The following is a 26,851-nucleotide window of genomic DNA, read 5'->3' on the forward strand; positions in this document are numbered from 1 at the left end:
AAACTGAATCAGTCGACGAATTCTGTGATAGACGCCGGTTGTTCATTTTGAGTTCTGTCGCGGTTGCCATTTGCAATTTTCAATAAAACACGTGCATACGTGCTGTGCGACAAATTCGCAAATTTACGGGCAATTTACATTCATTCACGCACATTTCCAAAACAAAACATAGACGAGCTTGACAACGAAACGTAAGTGGTGTGAAACTGATACCATTTATCAATGTTATTCTTGTTTGCTCTCATTTTTTTGACTCGTCGTCTATCTGCAGACATTTAATTGTAACTGTATGATGTTTTGATAAATTTGTTAAATGCGGCGCAGAAAGTTGGCACGTTTATTGGATCTGTGACATTAGCATTGAACGTGTAGGCTCACTTATACATGCATGACTGTCTGGGACACACACACGTGTATGTGCGAGTGTGTGTGCTTAAATGAACCGGTCTTAAGTTCAAGACGAATGCTGTACGCACATTTTTCAAAAAGTATTTCCATACGTACTTTACACACACACACACACACAGAATATTTCTGTGGACACATGTGTGCAGTTATTCTCCCAGTTGTTGTACTACGTAGTTGGCTTATTACTTGCAATTGCATTTGCATTTTACTTTTGATACCCTTTCTTTCAATGTAAATTTCTTAGCTTCTCCCTTTTTCCTTATTGACGTATGTACTTGCTCGCCTTGCTCCTTAAAGTTTATTAAAGTCAATTAGCACTTGCTGGTCATTACTCCAATGTGTCTTTGACTTCCCTCTTATGTTAGCATAGCAAAGAAACTAGCTCCAAAAAGGAGCATTCATAGTACAAGATATCAGTGATAAGCGACAAATTAAAGTGTATTCCAGTTGAACTCCTATTGGAAACATGTGTGTGTGCGTGTCTCGTTCCAGTTGGAGTTGAACTCCAACAAGTTGCTGAGCAACATTGAACGAGTTTATGCCTCTCTTTCACTAAAGGTTTTCCATTTCTCTGTGTCCGTGTAATTTATAAAATATACTTTGGCTCGACTGCAGCATACCCTATACTTTTTTAGACAATTATTTTTGTTTCTTTTTGAAGTTTGTTTATTTTTGTTGTTATTTATTCATTTTGAATTACAAATAAAAATCAATTAAATAAATTAGAAATGATCTACCAAGTTTTTTCCTAATATATAGTACATATGCTAGGGAACCACATTTTCTGCAGTTGTATCTTCTTATCAGTTGTTTGAGTCGGCATTCAAGTTCGATTTATTTATTTAGTTTCGATAAGTGAGAAAATGCTGATAAAAAAATGTGCCTCTTAAAGGGCCGATCGCGATGGTAGAGTCAAAAAAGAAGACGCCACGTATTGATAAATAAAAGTATTTATTTATTTTTATTAAACGGCAGACCGTTGAATATCAATTTTCTTCATTGGCTATCGTGGGAATTGGCTCGTAGTCTGTTTGATTTCCAAAAATTGTTTATTCAATTGAGTTAACTGAAAGGCCAACAAGACAACTAGTTGTCAACTGTTAAAGATGATAATAAATTTGTATATATTAAAGAAGAAGAGTATGGGCAGCTCTTATTTTGGGCTATGCGATTCAACTGCTTGCTGTTTCACTAAGCTGTTTGTTATGACACTCAGTGCTGTTGAAGCGACCATTATCTGCAAACCTACTTGCTATGGTGCGTCGCAAAGAACATTTTCGAAGCTGATTGCTATGATGCCAAGACGGCACGTTATCAGCAAAGGTGCTTGTTATGTCACACAATGTTGTCGTCTAAGCTTAAAGTCATCAGCAAATCTGTTTTGTTAGAATAAGCATATGATGAAGCTCTTTTAACAAGCATTTAATTAAATATCTTATAACATATTGTATAATTTATGTGTGCTCCTCTCTGCAGGCGAGATGTCGACACCGAATTGTTATCTTGTGCTCGAGGATGGCACCATAATGCCGGGCTGCTCGTTCGGTGCCAAGAACACGCCCACAAGCGGCGAAGTCGTCTTCCAAACCGGCATGGTTGGCTACACGGAGGCGCTAACAGATCGCTCATACAGCTCACAGATTCTGGTGTTGACCTATCCTCTGATTGGCAACTATGGTGTACCTAATGTCAAGGAACTGGACGCATATGGATTGCCTGAGCATTTCGAGTGGTTCGAGGGTGCTGTGCAGGCGGCTGGCCTCGTTGTGGGCGAGATTTGTGAGACACCGTCGCATTGGCGCTCCCACCAGACGCTCTCACAGTGGCTGGCCGAGCACAATGTGCCCGGCATCAGTGGCATCGATACGCGTGCGCTGACCAAAAAGCTGCGCGAACAGGGCAGTCTGCTGGGACGTATTGTTTACGAGGCGCCAACGCTACCCTTGGCTCTGGCCTTCGAGGATCCCAATCAACGCAATTTGGCTAAAGAATGTGCAGTCAAGGAGCCCATGCTCTACAAATCGCTGCAGCCAACTGGAGTGCGGATTGCTGTGCTGGATTGTGGTCTCAAACTGAATCAATTGCGTTGCCTGCTGCAACGGGGAGCCTCGGTGCAACTGTTGCCCTGGAGCAGTGAGCTGAAAACCGACGACTATGATGCACTGTTCTTGTGCAATGGTCCCGGTGATCCAAGCAGCTGCAAACCGATTGTGGAGCAAGTGCAGCGTGTGCTGCAGGCGGGCAACAAGCCCATCTTTGGCATCTGTCTGGGACATCAGTTGCTTGCCACGGCTATCGGTTGCGACACCTTCAAGATGAAGTACGGCAATCGTGGCCACAATCTGCCTTGTTTACATCGTGCCAGCGGACGTTGTCTGCTCACCTCACAGAATCACGGTTATGCTGTTGATCTGGCCAAGCTGCCCAGCGATTGGGAGGAGCTTTTTGTGAATGCCAACGATTCCACTAACGAAGGCATTGTGCACCGCACTAAACCATATTTCTCAGTGCAATTCCATCCCGAGCATCATGCCGGACCGCAGGACACGGAATTCCTGTTCGATGTCTTCATCGATGTCATACGTCAGCCACAGTTCACGGTGCCACAACTGATCGAACGACGTCTGAGCGCTCTGCGCCCCGGTCCACAGCCGCAGCCGCAACGGCCACGCAAGGTGCTCATCTTGGGCTCGGGTGGTCTCTCAATTGGCCAGGCCGGGGAATTTGATTATTCGGGATCGCAGGCGATTAAAGCAATGCGTGAATGCAATATACAAACTGTGCTGATTAATCCCAACATTGCCACCGTTCAAACCTCCAAGGGTATGGCAGATAAATGTTATTTCCTGCCCCTCACACCCGACTATGTGGAGCAGGTGATTAAATCGGAACGACCCAACGGTGTGTTGCTCACCTTTGGCGGCCAGACGGCGCTCAATTGTGGCGTCGAATTGGAACGCGCCGGCATCTTTGCCAAGTACAATGTGCGCATTCTGGGCACACCCATACAATCCATCATTGAGACGGAGGATCGCAAACTCTTTGCACAGCGTGTGAATGAGATTGGCGAACAGGTAGCACCCTCGGAGGCTGTCTATACGGTGGCCGAGGCCCTCGAGGCAGCTCGACACTTGGGCTACCCAGTAATGGCGCGTGCTGCCTTCTCGCTGGGCGGTCTTGGTTCTGGGTTTGCCAACAACGAGCAGGAACTGGAGGCACTGGCACAACAGGCCCTGGCTCATTCCAGCCAATTGATTGTGGACAAGTCCCTGAAAGGTTGGAAGGAGGTGGAGTACGAGGTGGTGCGTGATGCCTACGACAATTGCATCACCGTCTGCAACATGGAGAACTTTGATCCCTTGGGCATACATACGGGTGAAAGTATTGTTGTGGCTCCCTCTCAAACACTCTCGGATCGCGAATATCAAATGCTGCGCAGCACCGCACTCAAGGTTATCCGACACTTTGGCGTTGTCGGCGAGTGCAACATTCAGTATGCATTGTGTCCACACTCGGAGCAGTATTACATCATTGAGGTGAATGCGCGTTTGTCGCGCAGCTCGGCGCTGGCCAGCAAGGCGACGGGTTATCCTCTGGCCTATGTGGCCGCCAAGTTGGCGCTGGGCGAACCCTTGCCAGAGATACGCAACTCGGTGACGGGCAATACGACCGCATGCTTTGAGCCCAGCTTGGATTATTGTGTGGTCAAAATACCGCGCTGGGATTTGGCGAAATTCGTGCGCGTGAGCAAACACATTGGCAGCTCCATGAAGAGTGTCGGCGAGGTGATGGCCATCGGACGCAGCTTTGAGGAGGCCTTCCAGAAGGCACTTCGCATGGTCGATGGTGATGTGCAAGGCTTCGATCCCTACCTGTCGCCGGTGGACAAGGAACAGCTATCCGAGCCAACGGATCGACGTCCCTTCGTGCTGGCCGCTGCTCTCAAGGCGGGTATGTGCATCGAGGAATTGCATGAGTTGACCAAAATCGATCGTTGGTTCCTGCATAAGTTGCAGCACATCATCGAATTCTATGGCCAGCTGGAGACGGCGGGCAATCAATTGACACCACAGCTGCTGCTAAGTGCCAAGCGTATGGGATTTGCGGACAAACAGATTGCCATGGCTACCAAAAGCACCGAGTTGGCGGTGCGACAACAGCGTCTGGAGCTCAACATACGGCCATTTGTCAAACAGATCGATACGGTGGCCGGTGAATGGCCGGCGAGCACCAATTATTTGTACAACACGTACAATGCAGCCGAGCACGATGTGCTCTTTCCGGGTTCGCACACCATTGTCGTCGGATCGGGTGTCTATCGCATTGGGTCGTCGGTGGAGTTCGATTGGTGTGCCGTGGGTTGTTTGCGCGAACTGCGACGTCTGAAAAAGTCAACGATTATGATCAATTACAATCCGGAAACTGTGTCCACCGACTACGATATGTGCGATCGCTTGTACTTTGAGGAAATTAGCTTTGAAGTGGTCATGGATATCTATGAGCTGGAACGTTCCGATGGCATTATACTCTCGATGGGTGGCCAATTGCCAAACAATATTGCCATGGATCTGCATCGACAGCAGGCCAAGGTGTTGGGCACATCGCCGGAGTCGATTGATTGTGCCGAGAATCGCTTCAAATTCTCCCGCATGCTTGATCGCAAGGGCATTTTACAGCCACAGTGGAAGGAGCTGACCAACCTCCAGTCGGCCATTGACTTTTGCCAGGAGGTTGGCTACCCGTGCCTGGTGCGTCCATCCTATGTGCTGTCCGGTGCCGCAATGAATGTGGCGTATTCAGATCAGGACCTCGAGACGTATTTAAATGCGGCCTCCGAAGTGAGCCGCGAACATCCGGTGGTCATTTCCAAGTTTTTGACCAATGCCAAGGAGATCGATGTGGACGCTGTGGCCGCCGATGGGCAAATCCTTTGCATGGCCGTCTCCGAGCACGTGGAAAATGCTGGCGTGCATTCGGGTGATGCCACCTTAGTCACACCACCGCAAGATCTTAATGCCGAGACCCTCGAGGCCATCAAGCGCATCACACGCGATCTGGCCAGTGTGCTGGATGTGACGGGACCTTTCAATATGCAACTGATTGCCAAGAACAACGAGTTGCGTGTCATCGAGTGCAATGTGCGTGTTTCACGCTCCTTCCCCTTTGTATCCAAGACTCTGGATCATGATTTCGTGGCAACTGCAACGCGTGCCATTGTTGGCATGGATGTGGAACCACTTGATGTATTGCATGGCGTTGGTAAAGTGGGTGTCAAGGTGCCACAATTTAGTTTCTCACGTCTCGCGGGCGCCGATGTTCAATTGGGCGTCGAGATGGCTTCCACCGGTGAGGTAGCCTGCTTTGGCGACAATCGCTATGAGGCCTACTTAAAGGCCATGATGTCCACAGGTTTTCAGATACCCAAGAATGCCATACTGCTCTCCATTGGCAGCTTTAAGGTGAGTTTGCATTTCGCTTTTACTTTATTTATTTCTTGCTAACTAAGCTGTGCAACTTTTAGCACAAAATGGAGCTGCTGTCCTCGATACGCGACCTTGCCAAGATGGGCTACAAGCTGTATGCTTCCATGGGAACTGGAGACTTTTATGCAGAGCATGGTGTTGATGTGAGTAGAGAAACAATTTGTATTTATTTTGAACTATTCAAAAAGGTATTATTTAATACCCTCGGTGCTTACGAACCTCGGGGATAACGAATGCCAGAATGAAAAAAAAGTGTTGATAACATTTGTCCAGACAGCAGCTAGACAACACAGGCTTATCTTATAACACAGATAAACATTAAAGACCTTTTATACAATTGGGTTATTTTGATGGTTTTTATTAACTGTGCGCTCAAAACTAAGACAATGATTGGCGTGGAGTGCCGATTGGACTCTGCACAAACTGTCAACTTTGATTTCTGTCTGATGGATTGATTCTAAATGCTTATCTGATAGATAAACATTATGTAGTATAATATATTACTAGTACATTAAGTACGGAAAACCCATAAAGTTAATTATAGTTGAGGTTTTTAAAATTGCGATTAGAAGCTAAGTCATTAATTTAACGCGGAGTGTCGAATTCCTTGGATTCTCTACAAACTCTGTTGACATTCCTTCAACTGATAATTATTTGTTGCGCTAACTTAAAAGTACAGAAAAGTAAAGCTAATTACATGTTAGGTGGTGTATTTGAAATTGTTTATCTGATAGATAAACGCCATTTAGTAGAATATATTGCTAACTTTAAAGTACCGAAAAACATCAAGTTAATTATAGTTAAAGTTATTTTTAGAAAGTGTTGATAAGAAGCTAGGACAAGTCACAATGATTGATTACAGCTAATATGCTGAAATTTCCCAGATTCTTAATTGAAGGCGCTCTTCAGCTTCTGTGTGTGTCGTTTGAGCAAGTCCCGCAGCTCAAGCTGCTGCACCAGCTGCTCCGTCTTGGAGCCGATGGCTTGCAGTGCCGCCGGTGGCTCCAGTTGCATGCGCTGCAACAGAGTTTCCAGCTTCTGCACCGCCGCTGTTGCAGGGCCAGCAACAGGTGGTGCTTCGCTCACCGCTGAATCGACAGTTGCCTTATCTGTTGGGGGAGTGGGAGTGGGAGGTGGGGGTGTTGTGGGGTTAGTACTGGGTGGGGAGGACGTGGGATGCAGATGCACTTCTGCCGTGTGCAACTGCACCACATGCTCCACGAACTTGGGGGAAGCGACACTGCAGCTCTCTCGCGGACTCTCGTTGAGGAGGATGCGCTCCAGTTGACTAGCTGCCTGGCAAATGGCCTGGGCATAATGCTGCTGAGCGTGCTGAGAGCAGCCCAGCTGTTGATAGAGGCGACAGAGACGCTGCGTCTGCGTCAAGTACAGCTGGCCATGTTGGGCATTGCGGTACTCGGTGGCCTTGGCCAGCATGGACAACTGATGGTCGAGCAGCAGCTCGAGCAGATTGGTGCGTCGCAGTATCTCGACGCCATCGTTGAGCTGCAGTGTGTTGCCGGCGCCGGTGCCGGAGGCGGAGGCGGATGTGGAGCTATCACTCGATGCTTGCGAGACGTGCGACATGCGTGGCACAAACAGTGGCATGTCCTGGGTGAGGGATTCCTCCGAGTTGCGACGCTGCTCGGCCAGCTGCAGCTGCTGGGCGCGCAGCAGTTGCGTCTTGCGTCGCAGCTTGCCACGCGTGCGCTCCTGATGCTGTCGCATGCCCAGCAAACCCTGTGCGGCGCTAGGTGTTTCCTCCTCCTCCTCTCGCAGGTGCTCTGCAGTTGCCCCTTGCTGCTCTACGCAAGTGGGCAACGTTTGTCGCGTGAACTTGGCTTTGCTGCGCAGCTGCAAGTAGTCGGTGGCCACAAGTGTCTCCAGCAGCTGGGCATAGTTGAGCTTGGGATAAAAGTCGGCGGCATGTTGAAGCTGCCGCAGTGCTTGCAGCACATGGACCAGCGGCTGCTCTGCGATGCCGGCCATGATGGCGCGCAGCTCCATCAGCGCATCCTCGGGCACATGCTCGAACAGATTGCGTCGCTCGATGAAGTAATGCGACAGCTGTTTCTTGGCCAAACAGTCGGCAAAGCTGCGCACAAAACGCACCAGCTGCTCGCCCAGAAACTCCTCAGACCAATCGTTGCTGTTGTTGTAGCCACTTGCATCACGTTCGCATTGCCAGAAGAGATGTGTGCGCAGCTGATCCACAATGTGTCCCATGGCCTGGCATTTGTCGTTCACACAGCTGCGCACCATGATCTTCAGCATCAGCAGCAACTTCAGTTGCATGCGTGACAATTGCCGCTCCAGAAACTGTTCCGCCTGCGGGAATATGATGCGCCACTCCAGCTCCCGAAAGGGATTCCGCGCATGCTTCGGTGCATATCCCACGGGCACCACATGATAGCCAAACGATTGAATGCGTTTCCTCATCTGCAGCGTAGGCCATTCGATTCTCGATTCTCCCTCCCCGCGCTGTCGCAAATTGAACTCGAAGGCGCAGTCCGGCCAACCGTGTGGCACATGAATGGCGGGCACCAGCTCCTCATTGCTGGTGTATATGCTGCAACCACGATAGCTGGCTGTGGCCAGCTGCTCCATGCTAATGTCCAACTGTTGGGCCAGCTGTTGGCGCAACAACTGACCGAAGTAGTGCATGAAACGCTGAGAGCTTAGATAGCATTGCTGGAGCAGCGCACGACGACGCAGCTGCTCCACGCGACACTGACGCAGCACCTGAACCGTCTCGTAGCCACTGCCACGATTGCTGTCCTGCACCTCCTGCTCGCTATCACTGGACTCCAGTTCATCCTCGTCATCGCTCTGCTCCAGCCAGGCGGGCAAACAGCTGCCCAGCCGACACACGCATTCCTCGGGCAGCACATTTCGCTGCAGCAGGACACGTCCTTCAAGTTGCAGCTCGGCCAACGAACGCTGCGTGTTCAAGCGTGCTATGTACACGTGATCATAATCACCCTCATCCCAGCTGGTTCGCCCTGAGCCAGCCACGCCCACTCCGGTGCTGTAGCCACTGCTGCTGGCATCCGTGTAAATGCCTTCGTTATCTGCCACAGTCGTCGGTGTCGCATCGCTTTCGGCGGCTTCGCTGGTCCCGCTGCGCGGACTGCGCGGCATATTGGGCGCCGGTTCACGCAGCTTGAGTCGCACATAGCCCATCCAACGAGCCTGCTCCAGCAGCTGCACGTACTGCATGCGACAGGGCGTCGTTGTGTAGTAGTCCGTCTCCAGCAGCACCTTGCACAGCGCCGCTATCGAGTCGTAGTTGGCGTCGTTCGGACGAGCGACGTCCACGTTCTCGAACACCACGTATGTAAGCGGTTTCTGCAGCGGTTCAGCAGGCGTTGCGTTGTGGTTTTGTCCCTGACTTTGTTGCGAGGCATTAGAGGCAGTAGAGGAAATGCAAAAGCAAAAAGGGTTTAGTAAACCAGTTCGAGAGATGGCAAATAGTTGATGAATAAAAGTGGTTTTTTAAAGTGCTCCGATTTGTTGTCGGTTAAGTTTAGTGCTTTGAAGCTTGAAACGATTTGTCGTAACGAAATCTGAATAAACTGAACTGAAGGAATGCTAAGTGAACCGCTTTCTTAAGCGATGCAATTGATAGAGCAAAAAAAAAATAAACTGAATCAATATAATGAATGTTAATCTGTTCGATGTGATAGTCCATAAGTGTAGAAAGATAAGGTTAGTCAGTGAAACAGTGAATAGCGAAACAGCCAAAGACTTAAAAATTTCTGAAGCGAACTATGAATATTAAGTATTAGTTTGTAAACCTTTTCAAATTGTTTGTAAACTATCATTACAGAGTTTAGCTCTCATTTAAGATTAAAGGAAGACCTTGAAATTCCCAAAGCAAAACGATTCTAAAGGAGTATTTAGGACTTGTTCAAGTGGTTTGGAAATTATCATTATAGAATTTAGCTTTCGTTTAGGAATGAAGCTTCCTTCAGAATAGAATTGGTGCTAAAGCTAAACTTTGTTGATAAATCCTTGACAAAACTTGCTAAAAATGTTTGCGACAATTTATAAAGATATTGTTAGTCAGTGGAACAGTAAATAACCAAACATGAAAACCTTGAAATTCCTAAAGCAAAACGGTTCTTAAGGGGAATTTAAATTGGTTTGTAAACCTGTTTTATTTATTGGATGAATCCTTGCCCAAACTTGCTAAGAGTGTTAAGAATAATGCAGATATATAGAAAAATAAATGTAATGTAACTTACTTGGGCTTAAAGAGCAATCGCTTCGCCACCGCCGCATCGATGGCGTTGGCATGGAGCAAACTGTGCTCCGAGAGCGTTTGAGCGCAAGCACGTTGCTTGGCCAGCAGCTGCTCATCGATGGCGGCCAGTTCGTGCTCGAAGTGACCAAAGAACTGCATGCCCAGCAGCAGCTGATTGAGAAGGAACGTGTGTAGCTGCCGCTCCAGCTGCTGTCGAGTGCGCAACTCAATCAGTCGCTGCTGCTCCTCGCGCTGTTGCTCCAGACTGCGGGCGTAGAGTGCGCTGATGCATTCGGTGGCTGTGCTGCCGTTGCTGCCACCGCGCAGACGCAACTGTGGCGTCACGCTGCTGACCGAGCCATGGCTGTGGTTGTGGCTATGGCTGTGGCTGCGGCTGCGACGCAAGCTGCCGTTGGCTGTACCCAGCTGATGACGTCGCTTGCGTGCGTTGCGCTTCTGCAGCTTGGCCAGCTGCCGTTGTCGTTTCTCCTCCCGTCGACGGCGTCGTTGCTGAGCCCGTCCCCCCAACGCTGCTGGCGCCTCGGCTGCCTTCAGCTGCTGCAGCGGATTGGTCCGTGCCTTGTTGTTGTTGTCCAGCTGCTTGGAGCAGGGACAACCCATCTCAAAAAAAAACCAAAAAAAATCCACGTAGATGTTGCTATTGAAATGCGGCTGTGGCTGTAGCTGTGGGTGCTGTTGCTGTTGCGATCGTGCCTCCTTCTGGCCAACTGATATCGATCACAATGATCGAATGCCATTTTCTTGCCATTGTCGTTGTCACTGATCTTATCAACAGCACTGCGATGCAGGGAGACAAGTGTTGATTCTTTCTATACTTCCGACTATCATCATCAGAGGGAGGCAGCAACACACACCACGTTATCAGCAAGCGACCATGTAAACACGACAATGTGAACAAAAAGTCCCATAGAGCAGCATGCACAGTGGTGAACATCTCTTAGTTTTTTTTGCTATTAATATTACTTTGTATTTATTTTTGACTAGTAGTATTTTGAATAATATATCTAACTATTTTTTCGGATTAAGTTGTTTAGCATCATTTTATTTTATTTAGATAATTTCTGTAAAAGTCTTTTTTATTTTATTATTTTTTTCATATTCATTATTTGTTCTTTGCTTTATTTATTTTTCTTTTATTTCATATAATTAATAATAAATAAATAATTTCAATTTCATATAATGTTTCCAAATATCTTGATTAATTTGCGTTGATTAGATTAGATTATTATTATTATTATTTAGATTATTTCTTATTTGTATTTCATTATTTATTTCATAATCATTATATATTTATTTATTCATAATATTTATATAATTTTTTATTATTTAATTAACATTAAAATAAGAGTAATTATGAGTTCGTTTAAGTATATAAATTTTGGTGCAACTTCATAAATACTTGTAATTAATTTCATCTCAAATTACAATTGTTTTAACCACTGTCCATGCGTAACCTATGTCGCTTTCTCCGTTAATGGCATTACTCAAGTTCTTATTGATGTTATTGGCCAAATAGATGTAACATACAATATAAAATGATGTAGGCCCGTAAAATGCGATAGCAAATATTTGCCAATTTCTACTAGTTCACTGTGCTGCATGGGCTTGGCCTTGTCCTCGGTGGCGAACCCTACATTTAGTGGCGATAATTGTGAACTAAGTTCAATTTGATGTTATCCTTTTGCAGGTCGAATCCGTGCAGTGGACATTCGATAAGACAACGCCCGATGATATCAACGGCGAGCTGCGACATTTAGCCGAGTTTTTGGCCAACAAACAATTTGATTTGGTTATCAATCTGCCCATGCGAGGCGGAGGAGTGCGCAGGTAAGATGCGACCGCTAGATACCCTCTAATCTAATAGCTTATTATACGAGATGACGGTGGTGTTTATTATCTTATCGTTTTCAAATTTGTAGTACTTTTTTTTTGAGGAAACTCCAGAAATAGTATAGTAAATATTGTGCGGGAACTTAATAAATGAATTCATTGTTTATTATTTATCTAATCTTTATAAAATTTGTAGATTTTTTAGTTTTACTATTGAAGTGACTTGGATTTAATTAAATGACTCTTTGTTTATTATCCGATCGTGGGATATTTTAAGAAAGACTACTCATTGTATGTCCTGGAATTATTTCTGGACTAATTTAAGAATAATAATAGAAAAACTCTTCATTCAAGTAAAAGTAAATTAAATTGAATATAGAACAATACTATATATGGTTGCTGATTCTTTTTCCATGTTTTCGCTACGCTGCAGAGTCTCTTCCTTCATGACCCATGGCTATCGCACTCGTCGCCTGGCCGTCGACTACTCCATACCGCTGGTGACGGACGTCAAGTGCACCAAGTTGCTGGTGGAATCGATGCGCGTGACTGGCCGCAATCCGGGCATGAAGACGCACACCGACTGCATGACCTCGCGTCGCATTGTGAAGCTGCCCGGCTTCATCGATGTGCACGTGCATCTGCGTGAACCAGGCGCCACACACAAGGAGGACTTTGCCAGCGGCACTGCAGCCGCTCTGGCCGGTGGCGTTACCATGGTCTGTGCCATGCCCAATACGAATCCCTCGATTGTCGATCGCGACACCTTCAATCAGTTCCGTGAGCTGGCGCGTCTCGGAGCCCGTTGTGATTATGCACTGTATGTGGGTGCCTCGGACACCAACTGGGAGCATGTGCATGAGCTGGCCACCCAGGCGTGTGGTCTAAAGATGTATCTGAACGATACGTTTGGCACCCTGCGTCTCAGTGACATGGCCGCCTGGCAGCGACATCTCTCGCGCTGGCCCAAGCGGGCGCCCATCGTTTGTCATGCCGAGCGACAGAGCACGGCGGCGGTCATTCTATTGGCACATCTGCTGGAGCGTCCTGTGCACATCTGTCATGTGGCGCGCAAGGAGGAGATCCAGCTGATACGCGCCGCCAAGGAGAAGGGCATACGTGTGACGTGCGAAGTGTGTCCGCATCATTTGTTCCTCAGCACCAAAGACGTGGAGCGTTTGGGTGCCGGCATGGCGGAGGTGCGTCCTCTCTTGTGTTCACCTGAGGATCAGGAGGCACTTTGGGAGCACATGGAGTACATTGATGTGTTTGCCACCGATCATGCACCGCACACGCTCGAGGAGAAGCAATCGGAACGTCCGCCACCGGGTTTCCCTGGACTGGAGACCATACTGCCGCTGCTGCTCCAGGCGGTCCACGAGGGGCATCTGACCATGGAGGATATCAAGCGCAAGTTCTATCGCAATCCGCGCAACATCTTCAATTTGCCCGAGCAGCCGCAAACGTATGTGGAAATCGATCTCGATGAGGAATGGACTATCAGCAATAGCGAGCTGAAGACCAAGGCACGCTGGACGCCCTTCAATGGCACCAAGGTTAAGGGTCGTGTCCATCGCGTTGTCCTACGCGGCGAGGTCGCCTTCATCGATGGCCAGGTGCTCGTCCAGCCCGGCTACGGTCAGAATGTGCGTGCCAAGCTGTCGTTGCCGCAGAAATCGGAGACGGAGGGCAGCAGCGATCTGCTAAGCGACACCGATGCCAACGATACGTTCGCCCGTCTGCTGACCGAAGGTGGCGTTGCCAATCGTTCCAGTACCGTGCACTTTGAGGATGAGGCAAACACTTCGCCAGCAGCGGGCAGCTTCTTGCGTCCGGTGTCGCCGTCGCCACGTCTGCGCCTCGATTCGTCGAGCAATACCACGCTCAAGGAGTATTTGCAGAAGAACTCACCGAATCCTGTGGCCCATTGTCTGGTGGGCAAGCATGTCATCTCGGTGGACATGTTCGGCAAGGAGCATTTGAACGATATTTTCAATTTGGCGCAGCTGCTGAAGTCGCGCGTCACCAAGGATCGCCCCGTGGATGATTTGCTGCGTGGCAAAGTCATGGCCAGCATCTTTTATGAGGTGAGCACACGCACCCAGTGCAGCTTTGGTGCCGCAATGCAGCGACTGGGCGGACATGTGATCAATATGGATCAGGTCACGTCGTCGGTGAAGAAGGGCGAAACGCTCGAGGACAGCATCAAGGTGATGGCCAGCTATGCGGATGTGTTGGTGTTGCGTCATCCCGAACCAGGTGCAGTTGCTGTAAGTAGTTGCTTTCTATTGCATTGCTTGCAAGCTAATCGTATTCTTAACTATTCTAGCGCGCTGCTTCGTTCTCGCGCAAACCGCTCATCAATGCCGGCGATGGTGTGGGAGAGCATCCCACGCAGGCTCTGCTGGATGTCTTCACCATACGCGAGGAGATTGGTACTGTAAACGGCCTGACCATCACCATGGTGGGTGACTTGAAGAACGGGCGGACTGTGCATTCACTGGCCCGCCTGCTGACACTCTATAATGTGACGCTGCAGTATGTGGCACCGCCTGGTCTGGGCATGCCCGAGGCCATTATGCGGTATTTGGATCAACGTGGCGTGCATCAGCGCACTTTCGATAGCATTGAGCAGGCTCTGCCCAGCACCGATGTGCTCTACATGACACGCATACAGCGCGAACGCTTCCAGACTGAGGAAGAATACAAGCGCGTAAGTCAAAATCAAATTACGATACATTTCAAAACCGCCGATAACTTATCGATTTTTTGCAGTGCTGTGGCCACTTTATTGTCACGCCCAAGCTGATGACGCGTGCCAATAAGCGTACAATTGTCCTGCATCCCTTGCCCCGTGTTGAGGAGATTAGCCGTGACTTTGACTCGGATCCACGTGCCGCCTACTTCCGACAGGCCGAGTATGGCATGTACATTCGCATGGCTTTGTTGGCCATGGTTGTTGGCTGCCGCAGCACCGCTCTCTGAGCGCATTACAATACTTTTTTTTAATATTTTTTTTTCTACAATTTTCTACATTTTGTATGTACTATGTGATAGGTATAAATATACAAACGCCAACAGCGCGTTGACATAATTAATTTAGTGGTGTATTCAAAACAAACGCGCTTACAACGACTACAGCGTTATCGTGTATCGATCAACATATCAAAATATGTGCTCCTCCCGTAGTCTGAGTATCGAGACTGCTCCACACACACAGCATCGCTTACATCAAGATTTCCCCAAGTTGGCAGCCCGACGCATATTTTTGATGCTAATCGTTAACTTTTAACCGAATTTTACGTGCTGCGAAAAATGTGTTAAGTGAAATATCAAGTGCACAATTCTAAAATGCAAATGCTAAGCATGTGAAGTGAACTCATCAATTACATACAAACATAACTGGTAAGTGAAAAATATTGAAAATATTCATTTGCAGCTGCAACTCAAATGAGAAAACATACACTGCACTCACTCATATAAATTTATGTACAATGATTACTTTCGAGTAGCATATGTAGATATATAGATATGTATGTATATAAGTAAAAAAAAAAAAAAACGAATATACTTTTTACTTAATTTTCTAAGTGGCGATGGCGGTGGTGGCCACCATCACAGCGTCAGTCTCATGTGTTCACAAACATCACGTGCATGCATTTTTCCTCATTCACAAATCGCTATTAATTCAACAATTGCCAGTTGTCCGATTAATCAATTGCTTCAATAGCGTTCCACAATAATCGCTGTGGATTGTTGTTGCGCATCCTTAGCATCGTCGCCCAAGTTGAGTGTGCTCTCAGCAAATGCGGCATTCAAATTGCCCGCCAACTGTGGCTGCGACACTTCGACACTTGTCATGGCCACAGCCCCGGACAAGATCCTATTGTTATTTTCTTGCTGCTGCTGTTGTTGCTTCTTGCTGTGGGTGGCAACATGCAAAACATTCATTAGTTGCAAATGTAGTAGTAGTAGGATTGTGTGTAGTAGGATTCACTTACGTTTTGTGCTTGCGACAGGCTACCATGGAAACGAGCACTGCCAATATTATAATGGCTGCTAATAAGCCCGACAAACCTGCCACCATGGTCATCATGGCGTGTGGTTCTCCATCGGAGGTCACCTTAGTAACTGCGTGCGAGAGAGAGATAGAGTGAGAGAGAGGGGAAATGTAGTATGTGAAAGTGTTTAGTGTGTGCTCCAGTTTGAGTTTGTGTTTTTGCGTATGCCCCGAAGGCCTGACTCATGATGCGTTCGACTCGCAGTCTAGTCAAACTCGCTGTCGGAGACGCCGTCATCGTCGCTGCCGCAGTCGCCGTCGCAGTCAAAGTGTGTCTCATGGCCACACGAGTTGTCGACTGGCGTTGAACTTCAACTGGTTGATAATCGGTCGGCTTTTTTTTTGTATTTTATGTGAATGCCGGTCCAGCCACCTTTTCCCCCAACTGTTGACAGACAGGGGGGAGGAACAACGCAACGCAACGCAACAACCCACACTTGAGACAAAAACGCACTTCCGCCACACAGACTTTCTATGCCGGAAGCTATAGACTTGTTGACTTACTTGAGTCCTCGACAACAAAGCGTTTGCTGTTGGGCGACACCGAAGCCTGCATAAAACTCTCCAGCTCCATCGCAAAGTGCTGTCGTCGTCGTTGCAGTTGCTTTGATTGATCTGTTGCAATCAGAGTTAAACGAAAAACGAAATAAAAAACGGAATCAAAGGCCATGAAATACTTGTTGAAATTTGTTATACTATAATAATGCTAACTCTAATAGTTTATCTATGTAAAATTGATTGAAAATGAAGCCGAGTTGCAGCAAGCCAGCCCCACGGCCACGCTCGACTTCATCCGAACCGAATGTTGGCCAATCTCTTGCTGCAACTGCCGCCCTTCCACCTCACCAAAAAATTGTGGGTCACTTTTTCTGTTGCTGTTGTAATATGTTAAGAGCAAGCGAGAGAGAGAGAGAAAAACTCTAAGCAGCTTGCGCTAATTAATTGATTTGCCTCAGCGCATTAAACTCGCCTCTGTTATCAGCTCAGACACAATGAAATTCGAGTTTCATTTCGCTGATTTGATTTGCTGTGATTTCATTTAATTTGTTGTTGTTCAATTATTTGCTGTTGTTATTGCTTATTGCTGTGGCAACAGCGGCTGTCACTTGATTTATTTGGCTTTAATTAATTTTTGATTTAATTGTTAATTGCTTGTATGCGTACGCATTAAATAATGCTGTGAAAGTCCAGCACAACACTCGTCTCTGCCTCTCTGTTGCTCTCTCTCTCTCGCTTGATGATCTACACTCTGCTACACAGACAGCTTGTTCTTGCTATAATTAATGTATATAGTAAGTATATATTTTGAATACTCAATCAAGCAGTGAACGATATGTTAATCTTGAAACTGAATATTCGACTGAATTTCGATTTATTTAAAAGCATATATCGTATATCACGTGTGCATTAATTGCCCAAGAGCCACTTAACCAGTTTTGGCGACGAGATCGCAACACGTGCTCAGCTCTCTTCAATGAAGATCAAATTTAAGTTTAAAAGCTTTTTTTTTTTTTTAACTGTCTATCAACGAAAAACTGTCAACTATGGTGTGTTGTCCAGTGTTTCCACGTGGAGAAATTTGATTTAGATCACAGTGATAAATCATAAAAAGTGACTACGAAACCTATATATAAAATACATGACTTAGTAACAACACAACTCAACTCAACTCAACTCACAACTTGTTAAAGTAACATAAATTTGTGAACAGAATTGATTTATTTGATTGTCGGGCTGTCCTGCTTACGGGGATTTTACTGTAGCTGGGGGATGCGGAACCCAGAAGAGAACTTTACCAGTTCATGAACAGAATTATTAACAGAGTTTTTGGTTAAAGCGACACGCGCTCTGTTTTGTTGATCTGTGTAGAGTGTTTTATGGTATTTGCATGATTCGCATTTAAATAAAATAACTATCGAAATGCTATATTATAAACTTTAAACACAAACACAAATACACACATGCCACACTATCGTGATATGAGGGAAACTCATGCGACGAATCTACATAGAACATGATGATCGCCAGCTAATCAGAGGGAATGGGGAATGGAGAATGGAGAATGGGACAGGCTATCGAAATGGGAATGGGAATGGAAATGGGAATCGCTTCGTTTCGTTTCGGTCTAGAGAACTGCTCGGGATGGTTGGGGCACGTCTCTCTATATAGAGAGAGGCGATTATGACATCTCTGATGGAGAAATGCGAACACGAGCTCTGAGCACTTATCATGATGAGACTTTTTTGTTTGTTATATAAAGTAGTACTATATGAAATTATTATTTATCGTTAAAGTTTAATTTATTTAATTTTAGTTGTGGTTTGTGCGATTTGCAAGTTAATTGCACAAATTAATAGTTATAAATAACTGAAAACGAAGTGCGAGGTGCGAGGTGGCAAGTGAAAACTGGAAGTGGAAGTTGGAAGCATTGCATTGCACATAGTTAAAATACTATATAGAAAATAAAATACCATATACCCGTATATACCATATACATATAGTCACATGCCTTCGATTTGTGCGATTTGCAATACAAATGACACGCGCCCATTCAAATGTAACACAAATCAAAGCTCTCTAAGAGTAGATTAACTGTTAGAAATATGATATAATTATATGGTAGATAGGCCATATAAAAAGCAATAATATCAACTTGTGCAACATCATCGAGACAACTTCAAACAAATATAAAATATTTCTTGTTTTTTTTTTATCAGTATTGCTCTTTTTTTGATTTAAAAGATTTCTTCTAATCTAAAATGGGAATTTTGTTAAAAATAGTTTATTGATAGGCAATGATGAGTACTATTTGGAGTATATGGAGATAAGAAATGTTGCTAGTCATATTATATTAATAAAACATTTTATTCGCACACAAATCGGAAGTTACATTTTCTGTACTTAATATAAATTTTGAAGACATTCTACGACTTTCGCAATAAGTAATCATAAAAGAAAGAAACACATAGTACATAAATAACGTGAAGCAAAGAAACTGCGCACATTTCATGAATAGAATTTACGAGCACAAATTTTGAAGATGGAATTTTGAATTTCGAATTTCGAATTTTGCTAAGCAGTTTTTGTGAATGTTATTTTCAGATTTGTTTTGTTTTTTTCGAAATTTTTTTTCGAAATTTCATGGACACAGATCATTACAGGGTATGATGCTTGGCATATTCACATTTACATTTTGTGGTCGCAATTTGGCAATTCTTTACTTCCTGAGTTGCACAATAGTTTGGTCCAGTTTGGCGGTTCTAAGCTGAGCCGAGCGATGCTTGAACAAACACTTGACCAATTGACCAACTGACACAAACTCTGATTGATTTTTGATTTTGCTACTCACAAGCACAAGTTTTCCGCCAAAAATGTGTGTGTGTGTGTGTTTGTGTTGCCAATTTTGAGCTTGGGCTTTGATCTTTTATATTTTTGTTTGCTGTTTTCTGTTTTTTGAATTGGAAACTGTGAACTGACGTCGGCGACACTCAGCGTACTACTAATGCGGTCTACGTAAAGCCAAAACGTAACTTTCGATTGCGCCAAAAGCGAACACGACGTCGACGACGGCAACAGCAACGGCGACGCTGTTGTAGACGTCGACGTTGCAGCTCAGAAGAGACGGCAGCAACAACAACAACAGCAACAACAACAACAACAGTAATCGAATGCGAGGGAATCGGAGAATCGTATATGGCATCGCAATTGGAGGCAGTCTTGCTTTGCTGTGCTTTGCTTTGCTGTGCCCAGTCAAGTTGAGCAGCTCTCGGCTTTTGGGCTATTAATTCGAAATTTAGTTACACTTTTGCGATATCGATTGCGTTTCGCAACACTCGATTTTCGATTCGAGTTTAATTATGATGGGCGGCGGCAATCTCTGGCTGGAAAGCGATGCCCAGCTTCAATGTCAAGGCAAAGACAACAAGTAGCTCTAGCTCTCTTGCCACATTGCCACTGCCACTGCCACCAAACATTACTCATACGCCCGAGATATCATCATCATCATCACTTTTGATTTTGATTTTCGATTTCCGAACAATGCGAACCCGGAACGTAGAAGCATAGAGCAAGAACCGAGATTCCAGCTAGCCATCTTTTTTTTTTTCTTTTTAACTGTTTAACTGTTTAGTTGTTTCGTTGTCGTATCTCACTGCCTCGCCCTTACTGTGTTCAACAGTTGTTTTTCATAGCACCCCTCAACTGGGTTCTTTTTGCCCGTTTTCCCAGACAAAAGTGCCATTGGCATGAATCATTTGCAACTGGGGAACTGGGGACTAAACCATGTTTGCAGCTGCATCCTCAAGACAAACATTTCACACTAATTTCATTCTTATTGCAGATTTGCGATTAATGAACAAATTATGTGGAAACACTCGAATGCTTGATTTCTTTCCGAATTCCATTAAATTTCTATTTTACGGAACAACAAATATTCGTATAAGTTAGTGATAATTTATCGTTGTCTTTATTAGTTGTTCTATGTATATCACTCGACCTTTAACAGGTTTCACATAAAAATATTTGTCTTTTTCTGCTGTTACAACTAAAATTCATGTTAGTCATGGTTGTTTTTCTTCAAAAGTATCTGTATTTGTCTATATAGTGTAGACAATATGTATCTGTGTCTGACGTCTCAGGCACTTATAGATAAACAAGAAATGTTTACAGTTTTCATTTAAAAATAAAAGCAATTAAAATTACACTTGACAATCTACGAGTACCAGTATTATTACTTGCCATTCAATGTTTACATAGAACACGAGTTAGAAAGTGAATTTTCAACAACAACAACAAAAAAAACAAAATAAAAGAAAATAATAACAAATGTAAATAAACAACAGGCTATTTGCCATATGGTAGAATTCTTCAAGTTAATTACATAATTTTCCAAATGTAAACACAACTTGAAATGCACTATTGTTCAATGAATGAAGGAATATATGGAGATTCATCGATGAAATTAATTTCATTTTCATTCATTTTATTAATAATAATTTATGTTATTATCTCGGAGAGAAGTTTTCCGTTACACATACACATTAATTGCTTTGTTGGAATCGTAGAAGAATATAAACTGGAACTTTCTCAGTGTACTATAGTTGAACCCATTAAAATAATATTTGTACTTTCATATACATATATTTGGTCTATGACGTCCAAGACGATTCTTTTATTTTATTTGACTTTAGCGCATGTGCGCTTAGATCGTATCCAAAATGTACGCAAATGCGTAGTACGCGCACTCGGCATATAGACAGATCTGTTATTGTGCCAGATACGCCGGTTCTGTACATACGATTATATACCATCTGTCATATACACTTATTAGATGTCGAGAGATGTGAATTTAAATTCATCACTATTATATGATAAAGTGATCTGAATATTCCCATTAGAAAATGTTTCCCTTTCGATGATAGTCGTAAAAGTAGAGCACTTAAATCCAATCTGGTTTCTAAGGGAATTACAACGATAACAGATCGTAATATAGATTTGCATATGTTTTTTTTTTTTGTTTTGTTTTTTTTTTGCTCTCTGAGTTTTCTAATTGTTCGTTCTATATGTTGTAATTGCAAATGCATTTTTATTGCTATAGAAAATTTGCCACATACTCGAAACGACAAGATCGTTATTTTCATGTGAGCCACTGCACTCGGATTGTTGTGAATATTAATGGCGCAAGCAATTTGCAAAATACTCGTACTATATTGAATTGGAAAATACAATGAAAATGTAAAAACAAAAAACACACTTGGCGAATCTGTCGCGAATTCGTCTCGTTTTTGGCCTCATCCGAACACTGAAAACTGCCGCCGCGCTCGAAAGGCAAAAAGGCACCGGCCCCAAATGGGAGGCCGTAGAATAAACACAGAAAATTCGGATAAATGCCATATAGCATATATGTATATATGCATACATATATGTATGTTTGTTTTGTTTATAAATAACTAAAGAGTAGAAAACGAATATATGTATATCGTCGACATTCGTATATGCAGATGTGGGAATGTTTAAATACGTCTGTATTTGTTTATTTGGCGTCATTACAACAAAAGAGAAACAGCAATAAACCTCCTTACCCCTCACCACCTTCAAGAAACAACAAGAAATGCTGCAAATATTTAGCTTAATTAATCATATTTTTTTCGGTTCTGCTAAAAACAAACTATTTAAGTTTATTGTTTACACTTTCGTGACGAAATGTGTGCTCGAATGCTAATTATGCCATTACTATTTGCCTGCTTATTTCTCGCTCAGACAGCCTCAATCAAGGTGTGTTTTAATTGCTTGATAATTAATTAAAAATGCTCTTACTATTTTAGCATGGCTAATTTAATTCATTCATTCGAATTTCGTTTCCCTATTCGACCCAATTTGTGCGCAGTGTGACCTTAAGAATTATCGTTGGAGCAGGACTTGTGCGCAGTGTGGCTGCGCCGCTGCTATCGCTATCGATATCGATAACGATAAATGTGCTTTGGTTCCGCATAGCAGCAAACAAACAGCTGCGCATGCGCCGCTAGTCGTGACGTCACGTGGCACGTGCAAAAATCGTGACTGAATTGGCAAATTGGCAGCGCCAGCTGCTTGGCGCATCAGCAACACTAATATGTCGTGAATTTGTGTTGCTGATGTTAAATAAATAAATATGCATGCACATATGGAAATGCAACGGTTTCAATTGTTACAACATTCTGAAGCGAATGCGTTTTTGTTTGTTTGTTGTTGTTTTTTTTTTTTTTTTTGCTCAGCCGTTTCGCTTAGCTGCCTGCGTTGACGTCAACAGCCTGTTTGGATTTTGTGTTGCACTAGCGGCCAACGACAACAATAATAATTGATTTTGATAACAGCCAAGTTAATTTTATTGTCAAAAAGCTTGCCGCCCACGACAGATAGACAGACAGACAGACACCGACACACAGTAACACTCTCCTCCCCCTGTTTGTGTGTGATTGTCCACACCTACAAAAAATTCAAATTGCCGTTGCGGCTGATAAATTACACTAATCGTTCCGATGCCGACGGGCAGCGCTTTGACAGTCGCTTTGTTGTTAGTGTAGTATTTAATCCGACTCCGTCGCTAGCTGTCTCGCTTCCTCTCCGCACGATCTCGAAAGCTCCACCAACTGTAAAGTGAAGCTTAAGTGCCGTTATTGAAATGCGAGCGATTACATACACAGTACATCTGAGTATTTTATTTTTTATACTTTATGTATTTGTGTGTGTGTGTGTGTGTGAAGAAATTGATGAGTCGCTTCCTGTGGGAGGAGGAGGCGGCGACGGCGGCGGAATGTTGTCGGTAATTTTCCAAAATCGTCAATTGCAAAACGACAACAAAGTCATTGCAGCTACCGTGTCTGCGATAAGTAATCGCCAGCCTAGTTCTTATACATACATACATACATATGTAGCTAAAAATGATGCAACTTTCATGCTCCACAAACTTCTGCCACGATCCCGAAAAGTATGCTAGCATTTTTCATTAGCGGGAAGCTGAGTAAAATGGATCAAATGGTTAATTGATGCAGTTTACATTATAGGGAAGATTTCCACTTGCTAATTTTAGTTAAATTGAAGCTCATTAACTGAGATAAAATTACAAAAAAAAAAATGCACTATAGTGCTTTGAAATTAATCCAGGAAAAGTTACGACTTAACTTGTTTAAGTAAATCTAATTAATAGCTTACAAATTAATTCATAATTAAGCCATAATTTTATTCGCCTATAAATCAAAATTCGAAATGCCGGCAGATGCAAGTGATTCGGTACTTAAATCAATGTTGATCCCAAAAGTTATCAGCATAATATTTCGATCATCGAAATCTGAATTTTGGAGCTCATTACATTGCAATTAATTGGATGCGTCGGGCGGATTAACGACACCCTTTTTGTTCCTATTGTATCCGAAGTATTCCAACCACGTTGAGGGTCTTGCCTCGGTATCCACAACATCCGATGTGGCAGCAGTTGGAGCTGGACCTGCAGCCTGAACTGGACTTACGTTGCTTCTCATGCTGCCGTGGACATTGTCAGCCACAGCGATATCCATTGGTGCCACAGAATCTTTCTTGACCACAGCCGCAGTCATGTTGTTGTTGTTGTTGTGGTTGATGTTTGTCTGAATTGAGGCATTTGATTGCTGCGGCGTTGGAGCCAAACTGCTCCGAGGCGTGGCAATTGCATTGTTGCGCCTGCGATCACCGCGACCACCGCCAAACAATTTGCCCAAATACGGCATGCACATGTCACAGAATTTGTATCAATTTGAAAGAGATCGAAACGAAACGAAACAAAACGAAAATGTTATAAGGAAATGTTATTAGTTTTCAACTGATTCCCATTGTCAAGAGTCTGAGCATTGAATCACAGGCTTCTGGTTGGGGTAATGTTCTGTAGACAGAGTGTTAAAGAATCGCTAGTCACGCACAGTGAGGCAAGATGTTTTATTTATGTAAGTAAATTAAATTCTCATGAGAAATATATAATTGAATATATGTATTTATTAGGTCAAACTAAATTAGTTTAAATTAAATTCTCAAGAAATTACAATTTAAAACAAGTAAAAAGGACGATTTTGTTCGACTCTTATATAGATGCTACTCATTTTGAATAAAAGCAAAATAGTGTGGTATTAATTTTCAAATATTCCAAATCAATGTACTGCAAAAATACGAAAATATATATACATATATACATAAAAAAGCTATATTTGGTATATTGCTATAGTACTTCATTCAAAATATAGCATAGAGTGCAAAATATACCAGATTGTCAGCCAAAGCAAGTAAGATCCTTTTTCAGTATTCAGAGAAGTATTTCTTTAATAACTCATACAATTTTTATCTGATCGGAACTAAATTTCTCATCTGTCATTTGATTCGATTTGTCGGAAAATTTTGAAACATTTGCGTGCAATCGAACAAAATGATATCCTCCATATATTCTCTGATATTTAGGCGTTCCTACGGGCAGACATAACTATAGCGTCTCGTCTGTTAACCCAGATCAAGAATATACATATATAATATATTTTACGCCTCCTTCCACTTTTTACATACATCTCCTGGATGCACAAAATTATAATACCCTTTTCTCTAGCCTATGGTATAAAATGGCCTTAAATGCATTTTATAAACATTGAAAACATTATTTTTGTAAATTGCGTACTCGACTATATTTAAATTTTATAACGTAACTTCTTTAATATTAATTATAAGTGAAATGAATTTATTGGCAAATCATTATTTATTAAATATCGAATTGAATTTGGGATGAAATCGAAAAATGAAACTGAATTTAATTTGCACATTTGTGAATTTATTATGCTAATTATTATGCAATATTCAAACCAAGTGAGATAAATGGAATCCATTTAAAATATTGAATTGCTGCGCGTGAAGTATGAAATCCAAAAATAAAACTCGGTTGTCAAAATATATATTTCCTCGTTAATAACAATAAAACGGTGTTTAACATTAAAAGCATTTATTAAAATAATGACATCGGCATTCCACTCCAAAAATAACAAATCAACGATTATTTGTGGTCCCTGATTTCAACTTGTATTCTACGAAGAATCACTGTGCGCAGATGAAGCTGCTTGGGGTGATCCTCTATAATCTATTAATAGACGTGTTGCATCCGCAGATGCCACAGATGTTGCATGCAGCAGGCAGCAGGCAGCTAGGCAGTCTTTGCCGCTGCTCTTAGTCTATAAACAAGAGGCAAACGATGAGGAACATGCCAAACTTTGGAGCGCGCAACATGAGTCAACCATTGGGCATCAAAGTGTGTTGCTGCCGCGTCTTTACGTGCATCAACTTTGGTTTTGTTTTCTCCCGCGGCGGACTGCTGAAGCTAATGCAACTGGGCGTGGCGACGTTGATTGAGGGATTGCTAATTGAATTTGGTGTTCCATATGCGAACAACATTGGACAGGCGTTGACCAGTTTTCTGGCCACTTCTGGACACTGTTTCACCACAACCGGCATATTGTTACTCTGCTATTGTTTCTCCGACAAATCCTATTCCCTCATACGACAGTCGCTCTTTGTAGGTAAACTTTGAATTGTTATCGATTTGTGGTTTTAATTGGTTTGACATTTCCTAGGAGACGCTCTTCAATGCACTGGCCTGTTTCATGTACTTCAGCTCCGCCAGCTACATGGGATTCGCCTGCATTGTCTGGCTGCATCCGCAGTTTCTGATACGTCCCGGCTTTTGGGCGTATCCGGCCATGACAGCCGCCTACGTGAGTGAGCCTTGAATTTGTCCTTTGTTTATACGATAATATTCATTTATGTATTTCTCTGACAGTACATGGGCTTTTTTGCTGGCTTTCTGCATGCCATCGACGCGTTTCTGGCCTTTAAACACTTTAGGGGAGGTCGCTAGGTCGTCGGATTTAAGAAATACATACGAGTATATAAGGGATTCATTTATTCTACAGTGTAAGTAGTGGACAACATTCTATTATTGAAACAAAAGATATTTTCGAACAAAGCACAAATTGCAGTTGCTTTGTTTCCACTCGAAAGTACAGTTCTCACTCGATAAGCAGCATTTAGTATGAAATACAGTAAACATAGATTTGAAAATGAAAATAGAAAAATAGCAAAATAGAAGTAAAACGATTTGGAATGCTTAACACTTATTGAAAAGAGACAGACTGATTCATTGAAAACAGAGAGAGAGACTGAAAGGAAATGTGTTCTTAAAGAGTAACTAACTATTGTAAATTGATGGTAGAACAATCAGCATTATTGTATTGTAAGTAGTTTTTGTATTTAAGCAACGCTAGG

General features: G+C 43.6%; 5 protein-coding genes across 7 annotated transcripts; 2 read left to right on the plus strand and 3 right to left on the minus strand.

Annotated features, from left to right (window-relative positions):
- On the plus strand, window positions 1-15,290 carry LOC133849294 (CAD protein). The gene is made up of 7 exons (XM_062285269.1): window positions 1-191; window positions 1,885-5,867; window positions 5,930-6,034; window positions 11,846-11,985; window positions 12,422-14,258; window positions 14,318-14,701; window positions 14,764-15,290. The coding sequence occupies exons 2-7, from the start codon at window positions 1,890-1,892 to the stop codon at window positions 14,971-14,973; spliced, it is 6,654 nt and encodes a 2,217-aa protein (XP_062141253.1). The 5' UTR covers window positions 1-191; window positions 1,885-1,889; the 3' UTR covers window positions 14,974-15,290.
- Window positions 6,622-10,787, minus strand: LOC133849296 (uncharacterized). The gene is made up of 2 exons (XM_062285275.1): window positions 10,139-10,787; window positions 6,622-9,282 (listed from the first exon to the last, which is right to left on the minus strand). Exons 1-2 carry the CDS (start codon window positions 10,756-10,758, stop codon window positions 6,780-6,782), a joined length of 3,123 nt encoding a protein of 1,040 aa, XP_062141259.1. The 5' UTR covers window positions 10,759-10,787; the 3' UTR covers window positions 6,622-6,779.
- LOC133849310 (uncharacterized) lies at window positions 13,825-21,727 on the minus strand. Of its 3 annotated transcripts, none has more exons than XM_062285301.1 (4): window positions 21,657-21,727; window positions 16,553-16,652; window positions 15,990-16,119; window positions 13,825-15,910 (listed from the first exon to the last, which is right to left on the minus strand). In XM_062285301.1, exons 2-4 carry the CDS (start codon window positions 16,620-16,622, stop codon window positions 15,712-15,714), a joined length of 399 nt encoding a protein of 132 aa, XP_062141285.1. In that variant the 5' UTR covers window positions 16,623-16,652; window positions 21,657-21,727; the 3' UTR covers window positions 13,825-15,711. The 3 variants fall into 3 exon arrangements, with proteins under 3 accessions (XP_062141285.1, XP_062141284.1, XP_062141283.1); XM_062285300.1 differs by lacking the exon at window positions 21,657-21,727 and adding an exon at window positions 19,394-19,546; XM_062285299.1 differs by lacking the exon at window positions 21,657-21,727 and adding an exon at window positions 19,398-19,545 and having other exon boundaries at window positions 16,553-16,659.
- LOC133849307 (protein singles bar) lies at window positions 15,268-26,799 on the plus strand. Its single transcript, XM_062285297.1, has 4 exons — window positions 15,268-15,393; window positions 25,698-26,102; window positions 26,161-26,301; window positions 26,367-26,799. Exons 2-4 carry the CDS (start codon window positions 25,782-25,784, stop codon window positions 26,442-26,444), a joined length of 540 nt encoding a protein of 179 aa, XP_062141281.1. The 5' UTR covers window positions 15,268-15,393; window positions 25,698-25,781; the 3' UTR covers window positions 26,445-26,799.
- Window positions 23,902-24,294, minus strand: LOC133847840 (uncharacterized). The gene has a single exon (XM_062283096.1). The coding sequence runs from the start codon at window positions 24,292-24,294 to the stop codon at window positions 23,902-23,904; it is 393 nt and encodes a 130-aa protein (XP_062139080.1).
- Window positions 26,800-26,851: the final 52 nt, after the last annotated feature.

Source organism: Drosophila sulfurigaster, chromosome X (assembly GCF_023558435.1).
Source record: "Drosophila sulfurigaster albostrigata strain 15112-1811.04 chromosome X, ASM2355843v2, whole genome shotgun sequence".
In the NCBI taxonomy this organism is placed as follows: Eukaryota; Metazoa; Arthropoda; class Insecta; order Diptera; family Drosophilidae; genus Drosophila; species Drosophila sulfurigaster.